We start from the raw sequence: 14,877 nt of genomic DNA, 5'->3' as shown, positions 1-14,877 counted from the left end.
AGTGTAACATGGAGCACATACGATGAATCATGCAGCAGGTGACACATGGCATGTGGTACATGGCACATGGAAGAGAGCATGTGGCACACGGCCCATGGAGCACATGGAGCACAGCACATGGTACAGCACATGGCATGCAGCACAGTGCATGGCATGCAGCACATGGCATGTGGTTTGTGGCATGTGGTATGCAGCACATGGTAGAATATGTAGCACATGGCACATGGTATGTGGCACATGACATGCAGCACAGGGTACACGGCACATGGGGCAGCACATGGTGCAGCATGGAGCACATACAATGAAGTGCACTGCAGGCGGCACAAGGCATGAGCGACGTGGCACATGGCACACGGCACATGGCATGTGGCTCACAGCACACAGGTCATGGTACAGCACCCTAGCACACGTTATTCAGCACAGCACACAGCACACAGCATGCAGCACATGGCATGTGGCGCATGACATGGGTAGGCAGCACATGGCAGAGTACATAGCACGTGGGTCACAGCACAGAACACACAACATGCATGTATGACAGGCAGCATGCAGCACATGACGTAACGTGGCATGCAGCGCATGGGACGGGACACATGGCACACGGCACAGCACATGGCACGGAGCCCCTGGCATGTGGCCCATGGTGTGTGGCACACAGCACGTGGCACGTGGTGCACATCACACAGCACACGGCACGTGGCTCTCGGCAGAGGCAATGTGCTGGGCAGGGGCAGGAGCAAAGCGCCAGCGCTGCCTCCGCTGCCGTGGCCTGGATTTCGGGGCTGCGGCACAGCGGGATGGACGGTGGCTCCATACAACTTGAAAGCGGCGGCTGCTCAAAGGCGCCTCGGCTTGAAAGCGCCGGCGCTGCCCTGCAAGCTGCCAGTCACGAATCCCCCTCAATATAGGGGCAGACGGGGACGGGGCCATGTTCAGCTCTTGCCTGACGCTGGGCAGCAGCAGTGAGGGGCATGAGAAGGCACGGACAGCACCACAGCTGCTGCCTGTCCCTTTGCCTGCACCACACAGATCGCCTGGAGAGAGGTCTGGTGTCAGCACCCAGAGAGCACATAGCACGAGCACAAGGCTGGTTGCTTTATTGGGGGGCCCCACACACCGGGGGGGGGGGTTTCATGCAGTCTCCAAACAATGTCACAGCAACAGACAAGCAGGGACTGAGAGGACCACAGGGACAACAGGGACCAAGCGGAAACAAGCAGGGAGGTGCTGAGCACCGGGAGTGGGCAATGCCGGCCAGGGAGTCCTGCACCAGGGCACCGGGGCTGTCCCCATATCCCCATAGCTAGTGGGGACACGCTGCTGGCTCCCAGTGCCCCCTGGCTCGGCGAGGAGGGGACTACAGCAGGGCTGGGGCACGGTGGGGGCCCCGTCAGCCCCCATGCCAGTCGGGGGGGCTCACTGGGGAGAGCTGAGGTTGGAGTCAGGGGTCTCTGAGCGGGGGCAACGGGGGGGGAAGGCCTTGTAGCTGTAGTATTCCACAACCTGCTTGGGCACCTCCGCCAGCACACACTTGGCCAAGGCTGTTGGAGATGCCTGTGGGATAAGGGACACCAGGGACGTGGGTGAGCCGGGGGTACCACAGCACCCACTCGCCCCGGTGTGCAGAGCAGCATCCATGGCTTGCTGTGCCATGATGCTTGGTGCTGCCATGGAGATGGGAGGGGATGGGAGGGAGAGGAGGATCCCCAGGGCCCCACTCACGTTCTTGAACTCCCGGAAGGGGACGAACTGGACGATGTCCCGCAGGACGGGCTCGCCCTTGGGGGAGCGCAGGATGCCGTCATCCCCGTCCAGGATCTGCATGTCAGTGAAGTCGGCGTTGCCCACCCCCACGATGATGATGGACATGGGCAGGTAGGAGGCGCGGACGATGGCCTCCCGCGTGTCCGCCATGTCCGTCACCACTCCATCCGTCAGGATCAGCAGGATGAAGTATTGCTGCAGGGAAAGGGAAGCTCTGAGGGGGTGCTCAGCCCCACTGCCAGCCTCATGGAGGGGAGCAGGACAAGGGCTTGGCTCTGATGTTAGAGCAGCCACAAGTGGTGTGAGTGTGCAAGGTCTCAGCCCAGCACAGAGCCAGTGGCTGGGGACAGTGGGTACATACCGAAGCCTCCTTGGTCCGCTCCTCATTGGCAGCCACACGAGCCACCTTGGAGATAATGGGGGCCACGTTGGTGGGGCCATAGAGCTGGATTTTGGGCAGGCAGCTCTGGTAGGACTCCACAACGCCCTGGATGCCTGTGGGGGAAGCGAGGGATGAGAAGGGGATGTCCCGGCAGCACGGGGCTCCAGCACAGCAGGGCCATGGGACCGGTTTGTCCAGAGCTGGACTCACCCTCACACTCGTCATTATCGGGGTTGAAGTTGATGGCGAAGTCATGGGAGACCTGGAGGGGGCGATGGGAGGGTGCAGCCAGTGCCCACCCCTGCTCCTGCCTGGCCCCACAGGAGCCATGGCCAAGGGTGCAAGGAGGGATAAGCACATCCCTGGGGTCCCACCACACAACTATCACCTTACCTCGTACTTGGGGGGGATCCTTGCACCAAAGCCCAGAGCTGAGAATTTCTTATCGCTGCAAGAGAAGGGGTGTAAGGAGCCCTGGCAACGTTAGCACCGGGGTCACCAGCACCGGGGACCTGCTGAAGCAACCGACCTGTCATAGTCCTGGCAGATCTCTCCGACCGCGACCAGCGCCTTGAGGTACTCGTTGGGCTGGTAGGGGTTGATGTAGTGCAGGGAGCAGCTGTTGCGGGGATCCCCATTGGAGGCGGTGAAGTCGATGGCCACCTGGCAGAGGGGATGGAGGTGAGGGTCCCCACAAGGTCGGGTGGCTCTGCCAGCCCGGCCCTCCAGCACTGCAGCACAGCCACGGCTCGGGCACCGGCCGCAGCCTGTCCCCGGTGCTGCAGGACCGGGGATGCTGCTCACCGTGAAGTGGATCTGGCAGCCGCCCATGATGTAGTCCAGGAAGGAGTAGACCCTGTGGATCTTCCATAGGGACCTGCCTCAGCCAGGCCTGCCCCGTGCTGCCCCACAGCAGAGGGGTATGGCACAACTCAGCACGGCACAGCCTGCGCACCCGGCACTCACCTTCAGGTCCAGCAGCACCACGACTCCCGAGTTCTTGTAGTTGCGCTTCTTGATCTTGTACTTGGGGTTCATGCAGTCCCACTGCACCTGCAGCACGTTGCACCCATGCTGCCTGTGGCCCCACAGCCCCACGGACATGCACCCACAGCCCCATAACCCTGCAGCCCCACAACCCCAGGGCCGCACAACCCCAGAGCCCCAGGGCGCAGCTGCCTTCCTTCACTCTCATCCAGCCCTGGGGGGGATCCAATTTTCCCTGAGGAGAACAAACCCACCATCCCTTCCCTAAAGAGAGGGGCAGCAAGGGAACAACCCCAAACCAGGGGGGAGCTGGGAGATGCCTCCTGGAATGGGACCCCACAAGCTGTCCCCGCATCCCCTCATCTCTGTGCCTACCTTGTTCTCCCCCATCGCCTTCTGCATCTCCTCGAAGGTGGTGAAGAACTCGCCAATGAAGTCGTGTTTGCCGCGTGAGTCGTAGTCCCACACCACGCACTGCACCAGGACACGGCTCAGCCATGGCTGGGCAGTGCCGGGCTGGGGTGGACCATGCACCCCACACTGCACCCAGCCCTGGTGCTGACCCCCCCACCATTCCCAGTGGTTTGGGGTGTCCAGCCACTGGGTACACATGCCCCAGGAATGGGGGTCTCCATTGCCCTTCCTCACCCTCAGCTTCCTCTTCTCCTCGCAGCTGCAGAGCGAGTTAAGAGAGACCTTGAAGGGCTCCCATATGGGGCTGAGGTTGTTCTTCACCACCTGCGGGGCAAGGGGCTCAGTGGGGCTGGGCAGTGGCCACGGGCCAGCCGTGGGTCGGGTGCTGCCCAGCCTCACCTCCGTGCGATACACGAGCTGCTCACTGCGGTCGTCGTCGATGCGGTAGATCTCCAGGAAGGGATCCGACTTGCTGAAGAGATCCTGCAGGAGGGAGCACGGGGTAGAGCCCGCACTCTGCCCTGCCCACCCTGCTCCCTGCCGCGGGACCCGGCTCACCTTGTCATCCAGCTTCTTGGCCCGGAAGGCGAGCTCCACGTAGCCGTTGTTCCCCGAGATCTCCTCTGAGATCACCTGCGAGGAGAGGCACCCGCAGGGTGCTCAGCGCCTTTGTGCCCCTGCCCTCCCTGCCTGCAGGGGCAGGGTGTTACCCAGCAGGGGACACAGTGCCATGTCCCTGCCCTGGCACGGGGGGCACCCCCAGGGTGACAAACAAACATCAGTGGGACTCTGAGCCCTCCCCATCCCTGAGAGCCTGGTGGGCTGTGGGGCAGGATGACAGCTGGAAAAGGAGGAGGGACACTGGGGATCCCCATATGCCCCAGCTCAGTGTCACCCTCCCTAACTCAGTGTCACCCCATTGACCCAGCTCAGTGACATCCCAGCACCCCAGTCCAGTGCCACCCATGTGCCCCATTCTGGTGCCACCCATGCATCCCGTGGTGGTGCTCACCGTGATGGTGGACTTGCCCGCGAACTTGCCATACTTGAGGAACAGCGGCTTCGTCACCCTCTTCTGCGCCACGATCTGCAAAAGCCGAGGGATCGGGTTGGGGACACCACCAGTGCGTGTCCCTGGGGTGGGGGCTGCCAGCTCACCTGCCCCACGGTGCACTCCATGCCCCCCAGGAAGTCATCGTCGTGCGTGCCCACACCAGCGTGCCCGTGGCTGTCGTACACCTCAAACCGCAGCTTCTGCACCTCCTCGAAGTAGTAATCCACCGTGAAGATCTTGGCGAACACGGGGTTGAGGTTGCTTTTGATGACCTCACTGCGGTCCACCTGCACGGAGGGAGCTCGAATGGGGGGCAGTGGGGACACAGCCCAGCTCAGGGATGGATCTGGGGCCAGAGGAGCTGCCCAAGGCCTTGGGGTGCCAGAGCTCATCCAGGGCCAGGGTTAGCTCAGGGATGCAGACATGGGGAAAGCCGGCCAGCTGCCGGGAAGGACCAGCCTTGCACATCCACCAGCTTCCATACAAACAGCATTTGGAGGCAGCCCTGGTTTTGGCTTGGGCAGGGATGTGTGCCCCCTGCCAGACCTCAGGCTCTGAAGCACTGCTCCCTTCCGGAATCAGGGCAAGCCCCATGGTCAGTTCAAGGAGATGCTTTGCCTCTGGACCACAGTTTGCCAGAGCTCCAACCAAGTGGAAGCAATGAGATGGTGCCCAGGACGAGCCCCTGTGCTCCTACCCTGGGCCGGCCAAGGGCAGGGGTACCAGCCACTGGTCACCATGGCCATGGCAGGCAGTGGGTGCTCAGCATCTCTGGCTGTGCTGGCACCAAGCACTGAGCGCCTTGCAGGAGCCTCCCGCACATCCCATCCCTGCGGCGCTGACTCAACGGGACACATCCTGGCCAGGGCACCTCGCCAGCCTCCGTCCCCTGCCCACCACCCGCCTGGAACAGCAGCATCCGCTGAACCCACACCATCCGGACCCCATGGGCACACTCCAAGGTGGGGTGGCCAAGGTACAGCAGGTCCAATCCGTGCAGCACTGTGCCTACAGCCCCATCATGGGGCTTTGGGTCACCTCAGCCCCTCTGGTGCCAGCCCCTCTAGTGTGTCTAGGGCTGTGTCAGCATGTGTGGACTATGGCACACATAGTGCGGCACATAGGGCGCAGCTGGCTCGGCTCAGCACAGCCTGGCACGGGGCCCCTCACAGCCCACCCTGGCTCCAGCTCTGGCTCCATCGAGCAGAGTCAATTACACGCAGAGGGATTTAGCGCTCAATCTGCCGGCTGAGCAGCGGCGATTAGCAAGCGTGGAGCTACCGGCGCCAGCAGGGAGCTAATCCGTGGGGAGTGATGGGAAGCAGCCATCCCGGCCCCAGCGCCAGCAGCAGGACCCCACCGTGCAGTGCAGTGAAGGGCACAGAGCTGCAGGGCCAGCCCTGATCCTGCTCTGAGCTCCTTGTCCTGGTCCCAAGCACGGTAAGACCAGCCCAGGGGTGGCCAAGGTGTCCCTTAGCTCTGCCCCAGGGCATGGTGCTGTGCTGGAGGCATGCACTGAGCACACCACATTGTCTGACCCTGCCACAGCCCCGGAGCTTTACTCTGACCGAGATGCCTGCACTGTTCCCATGCACTGTGATGGTCCCACAGCGCCCTGCCCTGCCCCGTGAGCCTCCCTGCACCCGGCACTGTGAGCTTTGCACCTTGCATCCAGCATCCTCTGTGTGCACCCTGCTCTGCACCACCTCCTCCACCTTACACACTGCTCCAAACCCTGCACCCTGCTCCAAACCCTGCACCCTGCCCCGTTCTGCACAATCTCCTGCACCTTGCCCTGCATCCTGTTCTCCACCATTTCTTGCACCCTGCCCTGCACCCTGCACCATTCTCCACCATCTCCTGCCCCTTGCATCCTGCTGTGCACCCTGAACCCTGCTCTCCACCATCTCCTGCACCCACCACGCTGGCTCCTGCCCCATCTCCAGCCCCATGGGCATCGCAGCCACCCTGGAGCTGCTCCAGGGACAGCACCATCACACCTGCTCCCACCACAGTGACACAAACCCTGTGTCCAGCACTGCAAGTCCCCGATGACAACCAGCCCCTGCCCCACTGCAGTGGATGCTGGCGGAGCCCCCCACCCTCCTACCTCCGTCCACTGTCCCTGGGACTGCATCAGCAGCAGGACGCAGGGGTCGGACTTGTTGAGGGTGTCGCGGTCCAGGAGGTGCTTGCAGCTCACCCGCAGCTCCACCTTGGAGAGCACGGCCAGCGAGGCCTGCGGGGACGGCTCGTGCACCTCACCCATGGTGCCCATGGGGCGCTGGGGGGCTGGGCAAGACGGGGGGCAGGCGGCTCCGTGGGAGAAGGGCATGTGGGGGGCAATGGGGTGGCTGCTGCCTTCGCTGCTGTCAGGGAGCTGTGCAGGCACCCGTCATGCCCGGGGCACGCTGCCCCACGGTGCCAGGCGTGTGGGGTCTGGCAGGTCCCTGGTGCGTTGGTGGGATGCTCTGGTGTGTGGAGGGGACCCTGTTTGAAGTGGGGGGCTGGTTCCAGCCCCAGTGGCTCCACAGAACCCTGTAAGACATGAAAGCACAATGAGGTGAACTGGAGCTGGGTCACCCTTCATGATGCTGCCCTGTACCCCCAAGCACCAGCCTGCTCCATGGGTGCTGCTCTGCCCCCGGTCACCCAACAGCACCCTGGGCTGAGCAGGGGTCCTGTAGAGCCATGCCTAGCTCTGCCCCAGCCTCAGTGAGGAACAGGATGAGCACCCAAGTGGGGCTGTGAGGCTGTGAAGGAGTGGGGGCGACCATCCTGGTGCTGGGGAGCACAAACTCCCCTCCGGTCCCTGCAGGCAGTGGGGACACCAGATCCTTGTCCGTGCTGCTGGGCAATGCTGGCAGTGCTGGCCACGTCCTGCTGCACCAGACAGAGCTCGTGGCACTCGGGTTATGGGGGGACTTCCCCTGTGCTGGGGACAGGGGCCACCCTGCACCTCGATGCTGGTGATGCTCAGCCAAGTGACGCTGCAGTGAGGGGTCATCAAGGGGCTCTGCCAGCCCCAGCCCACTGGGGCTGCCTGCCTTGGGCAGGGTCTGGGGCAGGATCTGGGGCAGAGCTGCCCTCTTGCCATGCCCCAGCATGCCCAGCTCAGCCAAAGCTTCCCAGCGAAGCCATGCACGGCACACGCAACCCAGCACATGGCTCTGGTGCCTCAGCTCCGGAGAGTACCGTTCTCTTCCCCAGGACCACAGGCATCCCTTGGCAACCCCAGTGGAGAGGGCACCGGATCCCACCCTGCCCGGCCGAACCCCCTCACCTGGGTGCCGGTGCCTTGGGCTGCGCAGGGCTCTGGGGTCGGTGTGCCAGCCGGAGCCGGTGTGCCAGCCGGAGCTGCCGCCGCTGCCACCTCCACACAACTGACTCAAGCTGCAGTTCGGGAGCGAAGCCCTAAGAGGGAGATGACAAGCTCCGTTAACTGCCTCGCTGCCGGCTGCGGCGTGGAGCCCACCAGCAGGCACCGTGGCTCAGCAGGGGCCCTGGCACCAGAAGCCGTGCCAGGACAGATGCTCCCGCTCCAGGCGAGCCCCCAACACACAGCCCACACTTCCAGCACCCCACAGCCCCTTGCCCTCCACAGCTGCTCCCCATGGGGTGCCCAGGGCCCATCCTGGGTGCAGCCCCACACATGAACAGCCCAGTGCAAGAATGGGGAGCCCCAAACCACTGGGTACACTTCCCACATGCTGGAGCACCCAGACCCACACCCCGTGCCCTGGCACCCCCCAACATCGCCCCAGAGCTGTGGTGCTGCCAGCTCGGCTTTATGAAATATGATGTAATTAGCCCATATTCAGAGGGATTAAAATGCAGATAGGGCTAATGAGCACGAGGGCCCTGGGCTTTGGGAGCTAATCCCCAGCCTGCATGGCAGAAATAGGCCACCCTGCTTCCCTCTCCCCCTGCAGCCCCGTGGCACAGCCAGGGAGGGTTTGGGCAGAGAGAGGCCCATTCTCGGCAGACCTTGCAGGGGCATTGGGAGCACCCTCGGGTTGCTGTGCTGGGGTCCCTGCACCGGAGCACTTCATCGCTTGAGAGCCCTGAGTTTCTGTCATCGACCTGCTGATGAGAATGAATGATTCCATTATCCCAGCACTCACGGTGCAGCCAGGCTGCAGAACAGCCCCAGAGCTGGTCAGCCAGCAAAGGGGAGCTCCCTGGAGCGGGACAGACCCCACAACCCAACCACCCCCTGCCCTGCAGCACGCAGTGCCCAGGAGCCCCACAACACCCACGGGGACAGGCCAGATGCCCCAGACCCTTCTCCAAGGCAGGGCCGGGCTCCTCTTTACCACCACCTAGGTATTTTCCTAAAAAAATGGCTTTAAGATTCAAATAAACAGAACCCAGGGCAGGGCTAGGGTTAGCCTGGCCATGGACAGGGCACATCTCTACCCTCCCCAAGGACTGTAGGACCAGGTTGAGGGTCGTGGGCAAGTGACTGACAAGCCCCCAGGGGTGACAACCACCAACTGCTCAGCCTCACACACAAGTGCCCACAGAGCTGTGGAAGCCATCAAATCTGAAGTGATTTAATGGGAAGCAGACATCTCACCAGGGAGGTGGGCTCCCCTGAAAATCCCCCCTTCACAGTGCTCCATGGGGGCAGACCCAGTGAGTGGAGGCAGGGAGAGTAGGCTGCAACCTTGCAGACAGAGCAGAGCCCTCCCTGCAGGGTGCTGGTTCCACTCGCTTCCAGGGAAGTTGTGAGTCTCAGCACCATGATCCGCACCAGCACACACACCCGCTGCAGAGCAGGGTGGCTCGGTTCCATACGTTTGCCCTGAAAAGACAGCACACTCGTGTTTCCACATTTTTTATTGACAGTTCTGGGGAGAACAGCTCATTTCTTCTTCTCCACATCCTGCTCTGCCGCCTCCTTGGCGCGTTTCGCGCGGATGCCGAAGAGCCGGGCATTGGCTCGAGCCATGCGCAGGCTGGCAAAAGCCTTGAAGTTCTTTTCGTCTTCCGAGATAACACGAGCCTTCTCCCGCTTGAAAACCTGGTGGAGAGAGCAGAGACAGGCTGCACATCAGAGCCTCCCAGGGATCACGTTCAAAGCTCAACACAATTAATCTCACTCCGTTTCCATCACTCGCTCTGTGGTGCTGTGAACAGAGCACTTGTGCCATCTACAGGCCCTGCCCTCAGTATCACTCAGTCAGGCACCCCATTTCAACCCATTCCTGATTTGCCAGAACATATCAGAGAAAAAACCCCACCAAACAAGCCCAACATGGGATCTGAGTCAGGTGTGTGGTGCTAACACACATCAACAGCGCCTTCTGGAAGCAGCAGGGGTTTGAGAAAAGGAAGTGCTGACTACACGTGATTACTCCCAACCAACACATCTGAACCCCTGACACTGATGCTCTTCTCCAGAACACGATTTAAGGACCTTCTCAGCTGAGAAGAGAAGCTGCGTGGAGACCTCATAGCAGCCTTCCAGTATCTGAAGGGGGCCTACATGGATGATGGGGAGGGACTATTCATCAGGGACTGTAGTGACAGGACAAGGGGTAATGGGTTCAAACTGAAACAGGGGAAGTTTAGATTGGATATAAGGAAGAAATTCTTTACTGTGAGGGCGGTGAGGCACTGGAATGGGTTGCCCAGGGAGGCTGTGAATGCTCCATCCCTGGCAGTGTTCAAGGCCAGGTTGGATGAGGCCTTGGGTGACATGGTTTAGTGTGGGGTGTCCCTGCCCATGGCAGGGGGGTTGGAATTAGATGATCTCAAGGTCCTTTCCAACCCTAACTATTCTATGATTCTATGATTAGCAGAGCTCCAACTAATTAGTTCTTTGCAGTCTGCTTTGCAACAGCGAGGAAATAAACAGACCAAGGTACTTGTGGCAAAAGGATGAGGTTGACCTGTTGCTTCTTGTCTCTGCCCCAAGATGGGAAGTGTCTGGAGACAGCAACCCTGAGCTGCAGGACAGCAGGAGAATCCTCTCCATGGAGCTCAAGTCTCAATTATCACACAGAAAACATGATTTAGTCACACTTACATTCTTGATCGGCATAACAGGTCCAGTCAGCTGAGTTGCCATCTTGAGTTCCTCAGCCTGTGGAACAAGAGGACAAAACCCATCACGTAAAAAGCAGCATTTAAAACTTCTTGGGCTGGCAGCTGGGTTAGAAGCATGCCCTGAGCACCGGTACCCAGCTCAGTGCACTGTTAACAACTCTGACCGGAGATTTAACACTGACTCATAACAACTTCAGCATTTCAGGGGCATTTGGCACAGCCGTGCCGCATCGACAAACCATGCTCTGCCTGGCTATCCATCAGCCCGGATCTGCCTGGAGGAGCAGCGGCCTTCTAGGAGTCCTGCCAGCTGGAAAAGCATTGATATCTACTGTGCCGGTTTTAGTTTGATACCCAGTGTGTTCTGCAGCAACTCCTTCAAAGGCTAACTCCAGCTTCTTGTAAGAGTGTGCCGTGAAACAAAAATGATTCAAGTTTTGTTTTAAATAGCTGATTTCAAGTAAAGACATTTGGAACAGTATTTCAGCATCTATCTATTGGCAAAGGAGCTTCATGCCCTTCCTCCCGCTTCAAAAAGCCTCCTGAGCGTGGTGGGCTCCGCTGTGGGTGACTGGCTCAAAACTGACTCTCCAGAAGATTGAGGACAGGCTGAGCATACTACCATTTCCATGGGAAGCACATACCATGGGCAGAGTCAAGGGACCAACCATACTCTGCATCTCGGTGGGATTTTAATGAGATGCATTTTTGTGAGTCAACAGCAACAACCTCCTAAACACTTCTCTGCACACGGCTTTCGCTGAACTACTCTACTGAAGAGTTTGCCCTTGCTTTCCTCTCCCTTTCCAAGGCAGACCACAACTCCACGTGGACTTCTCAGCTATTCTGACTATCTATAATCATCATAGTCTGAAAGTCAGCTGGTTGGGTGATGACCAAAGCTTCCAACAGTTCACTCAAGGGGTCAGGCCCCACATCTGAGGGGCTCTTTCAGCACCTTGGCAGTCCCTAGTTCAACAAACCCTGCCTGACCACACAGCACTGGGATGGGCAGACCGACAATCAGAAACAGACCCTGGGAAACTGTGGACCAGATGACCTTTGAAGGTTCCTTCCAACCCAAACTATTCTGTGATTCTAAACATCTGTAGCAGCCAACTACTTACAGAGCTGTCTCCCTTCTTCGGCATAGCTGGCTTCCTTGGGAAGAGGATAAGCTTGGAGTGGTACTCCTTCAGCCTCTGCACGTTGGCTTGCAGGGACTCTGTGGACTTGTTACGTCGCCGGGGATCCACAGAGATTCCAATAGTCCGGGCAAACTTTTTGTTGATGCCAGCGAGCTGAAGAGAGAGTAGAGTGTGTGGTGTCAGCATCCGACAAGCCCCAGTGCCACTGCCGGGAGCTGCTCTGGTCATCACCCAGGGAATCATTCAGGTGCAGTCATCAGGGCTGCAGAGTGTGGAGAACCACATCTGACCAAGCATCCTATTGGCAGTGTGAGGGTGGGGAAGAGGGACCCACATGCCACAGGCAACGGGCACTTGGGTATCTGTGTTTTAGTGCTGAGAACGTTCTACTGAATTTACAGTGGTTTTTGCAGTGGGGTTTCCTCAGGAGAGCAAAGCACAATCCCCGAGTAATCGCAAGGGGGACATTTAAACTCTGATACAGAAATTTATCAAGTCACTGCCCAGATAGCTCTGGTTCACCTCATACAGGAAGCTCCAGTAAAGGAGTATTTTTTATAACCTTCTTAAGCAAGAAATAACTTAATCTTCTGTTTAAACACAAACATCTGCATATCATTTTGTATTCTACCACTGTCCAAAAATTAAAGAAAAAGTAATGAAGCATCTGACATCCAGAAAAACAACTTTACTGCTTCAATGCGCTAATTTCACTGTTAAAAATGTTTTAATTAGATGCTAAATAACACACAAGAGGCAGCTGCGGGATGCCAGCAAGTTCTGATGATTATTGCTGCCCACTGTGAGCAGATACATGGGTGGGAGCTCCACAATCCAGCTTTAACTGCTCATCGGCTCAGCGCATCTGGGAAGGTCACAGAAAAGTTCCTGAATCCCACAGGATTTACAGTGTTCCTAAACCAACTCATAGCTACTGCATGAAAAATGGTCTCATGCATGTGAAACTCTGGCGCACAGATCCCTGTCCTGCCAACATCACATTCTTGAAGTAAGTTGAACATGGTTTATTCTGTCCAAAACCAGAACAGGTTCACGTTGGGTAACATTTTTGGGATTAGCAGAAACGTGTTTTGAAGTAACAAAAGAATTTAATGAAGAGGCTTTTAGCCTTTCACTCCCCAAAAGAGGCTGAGGAGAGTCAATGAAGGCTTCTCCAGAGCCTTCAAAAAAGGACTTTTCTTTAACAATCCGACCAGACAAAAGGACATTTACTATCCAAACCCACCCTTCACCCTGACATACACTGCATCCCCACCCCCTTGATTAAAGGAAAGGCAAGATCAGTGTTTTCTGTGCCCCCTGCAGAGCAGCAACTCTCTGTGTCTCCCATGGCTGAGCCAGTGCCACCAAATACTGACAGCTTGGCACATGTTCTATACATGGAAGAACAGGCCAAGACAAAAAGCTTCAACATGGAATGTATTTGACTGGGTTGGGATCAGTGTGCTGTACTTACCTTAAGCTCTTCTAGGCTAAAGCCTCTGCCAGCACGGACTTTTTTGTGGTACCTGATAGTAGGGCACCTCACTATAGGCCGAATGGGCCCAGCCACAGGACGGGGAGCGATGCGCCGAGCCCTCGCCTGGCGGGCCTTCCTCCTGGAATGTGAAACAGAACAAGGATGAGAAACACAAATCAAAGTATCATAGAATGGTTTGTGTTGGAAGGGACCTTAAAGCTTTGCCAGTTCCAATCCCTGCCACAGGCAGGGACACCTTCTACTAGAGCAGGTTGCTCCAAGCCCCTGTGTCCAACCTGGTCTTGAACACTGCCAGGGATGCGGCAGCCACAGCTTCTCTGGGCACCCTCACATGGAAAAACATCTGCCTAAGAGCTCATCTCAATCTCCCCTCTGGCAGGTTAAAGCCATTCCCCCTTACCCTATGTCTACCTGTGCTTGTCGAAAGCCCCTTCCCAGCCCGTTCAGGCACTAAAAGCTGCTCTAAAGTCTCCCCAGAATCTTCTTCAGGCTGAACCACCCCAGCTCCTTTAACGTGCCTTCATAAGAGCTGCTCCATCCCTTGGTTCATTTTCATGGCCTCCTCTGACACCACTCCTGCACTGCCAGCTGATAAGCCTTACAGGGAAGCTCCTGCCCTACAGGAATCTCGCAGACACAAACACATTGCTATTCTGGCCCGTGGACAGGCTGATGGATGCTTCTGTAGAACAGCCGCAGTCATCAGACATAAAAGGGTTCAAGGGAATCATCAATGTCGTACAGCGATTCCGGAGATGTCTCATCACTTGACTGCAGCTGGAACGGCCTGACCCTGACCAAAGACACCCCGCGGCAAAGAAGCAACCCCAACCCTCAACAAGTAACGTCGGGGCAACACCTGGACACAGCCACGCAGCGCTCCAGCCTCCCAAGCAGCCCCACATGAGGCACATCCCCCCCCAGCTACCGGCGCCGGACAGGCCCCGCCGTCACTCACCTGCGGATCTTGCGGGCGGGCTGGTTGAACCATGTGGCCACTCGCCGCTGCCAGTCCTTGTGGAAGTGGGGCTTCAGGATCATACCATTGCGGCTGGGAGCCATGGCTGCTGCGGCCTGCGGACACGGGCACGTCTAAAGGCGGCCGCGGGACACCGCGGCTGAGGGACCCCCATCCGGGACAGCCCCAGAGCGCCCCAAGCCCCCATCACCCCGGCGCCTGGGCAGGCCCATGTCCAGCCCCATGCTCAGGCCCGGCCCCTGCCAGCGCTCCCTCCGGGCCCAAGCACAGCCCTGGGTGCATCCCGCAGGTCCGCGCAGGGCTCCGGGAGGCTCCGGGGCACATCGCGGCCCGGGCCTCAGCCGCGGCGGGCGGATGGCGGCGGATGCAGTCCCCGACCTCCGCAGCTCCCTGACTCACCTCCCGCTGCTGTAAATGGCCGACCGGAAAAGGAAGGGAGGAAGCCGCGCACGTCGGAAGTGAGGCTGCGGCCCGAAGAGGGCGGAAGCGGAAGCGCCTGGCGGAGGCTTCACCGCGCCCGTAGTAAACATGGCGTCGGCTTAAAGGGCCCGCGCCCCAGCAGGGCTCTGACACCGTAGCCAGGCTGGGGGGGAA

At 58.9% G+C, this 14,877-nt stretch overlaps 2 protein-coding genes across 9 annotated transcripts; both read right to left on the bottom strand.

Annotated features, from left to right (window-relative positions):
• Positions 1 to 1,092: 1,092 nt before the first annotated feature.
• CPNE7 (copine 7) lies at positions 1,093 to 9,393 on the bottom strand. Of its 7 annotated transcripts, XM_080637891.1 has the most exons (18): positions 9,181 to 9,393; positions 8,589 to 8,684; positions 7,885 to 8,015; positions 6,712 to 7,139; positions 4,706 to 4,888; positions 4,560 to 4,634; positions 4,106 to 4,180; positions 3,947 to 4,030; positions 3,782 to 3,871; positions 3,509 to 3,607; positions 3,113 to 3,199; positions 2,951 to 3,010; positions 2,676 to 2,809; positions 2,540 to 2,594; positions 2,357 to 2,408; positions 2,126 to 2,259; positions 1,723 to 1,959; positions 1,093 to 1,554 (listed from the first exon to the last, which is right to left on the bottom strand). In XM_080637891.1, the coding sequence occupies exons 4-18, from the start codon at positions 6,934 to 6,936 to the stop codon at positions 1,417 to 1,419; spliced, it is 1,728 nt and encodes a 575-aa protein (XP_080494017.1). In that variant the 5' UTR covers positions 6,937 to 7,139; positions 7,885 to 8,015; positions 8,589 to 8,684; positions 9,181 to 9,393; the 3' UTR covers positions 1,093 to 1,416. The 7 variants fall into 7 exon arrangements, with proteins under 7 accessions (XP_080494017.1, XP_080494016.1, XP_080494015.1 ...); XM_080637890.1 differs by having other exon boundaries at positions 3,782 to 4,030; XM_080637889.1 differs by having other exon boundaries at positions 3,509 to 3,871.
• Positions 9,394 to 9,425: 32 nt separating this feature from the next.
• On the bottom strand, positions 9,426 to 14,726 carry RPL13 (ribosomal protein L13). 2 transcript variants are annotated; one of them, XM_080637905.1, is made up of 6 exons: positions 14,683 to 14,726; positions 14,263 to 14,378; positions 13,281 to 13,422; positions 11,783 to 11,956; positions 10,636 to 10,692; positions 9,426 to 9,627 (listed from the first exon to the last, which is right to left on the bottom strand). In XM_080637905.1, exons 2-6 carry the CDS (start codon positions 14,364 to 14,366, stop codon positions 9,469 to 9,471), a joined length of 636 nt encoding a protein of 211 aa, XP_080494031.1. In that variant the 5' UTR covers positions 14,367 to 14,378; positions 14,683 to 14,726; the 3' UTR covers positions 9,426 to 9,468. The 2 variants fall into 2 exon arrangements, with proteins under 2 accessions (XP_080494031.1, XP_080494032.1); XM_080637906.1 differs by lacking the exon at positions 10,636 to 10,692.
• Positions 14,727 to 14,877: the final 151 nt, after the last annotated feature.

The sequence above is a fragment of the Psittacula echo genome (genome assembly GCF_963264785.1).
Source record: "Psittacula echo genome assembly, chromosome: Z".
Taxonomy (NCBI): domain Eukaryota; kingdom Metazoa; phylum Chordata; class Aves; order Psittaciformes; family Psittacidae; genus Psittacula; species Psittacula echo.
This window is presented reverse-complemented; position numbering and strand designations above follow the sequence as displayed.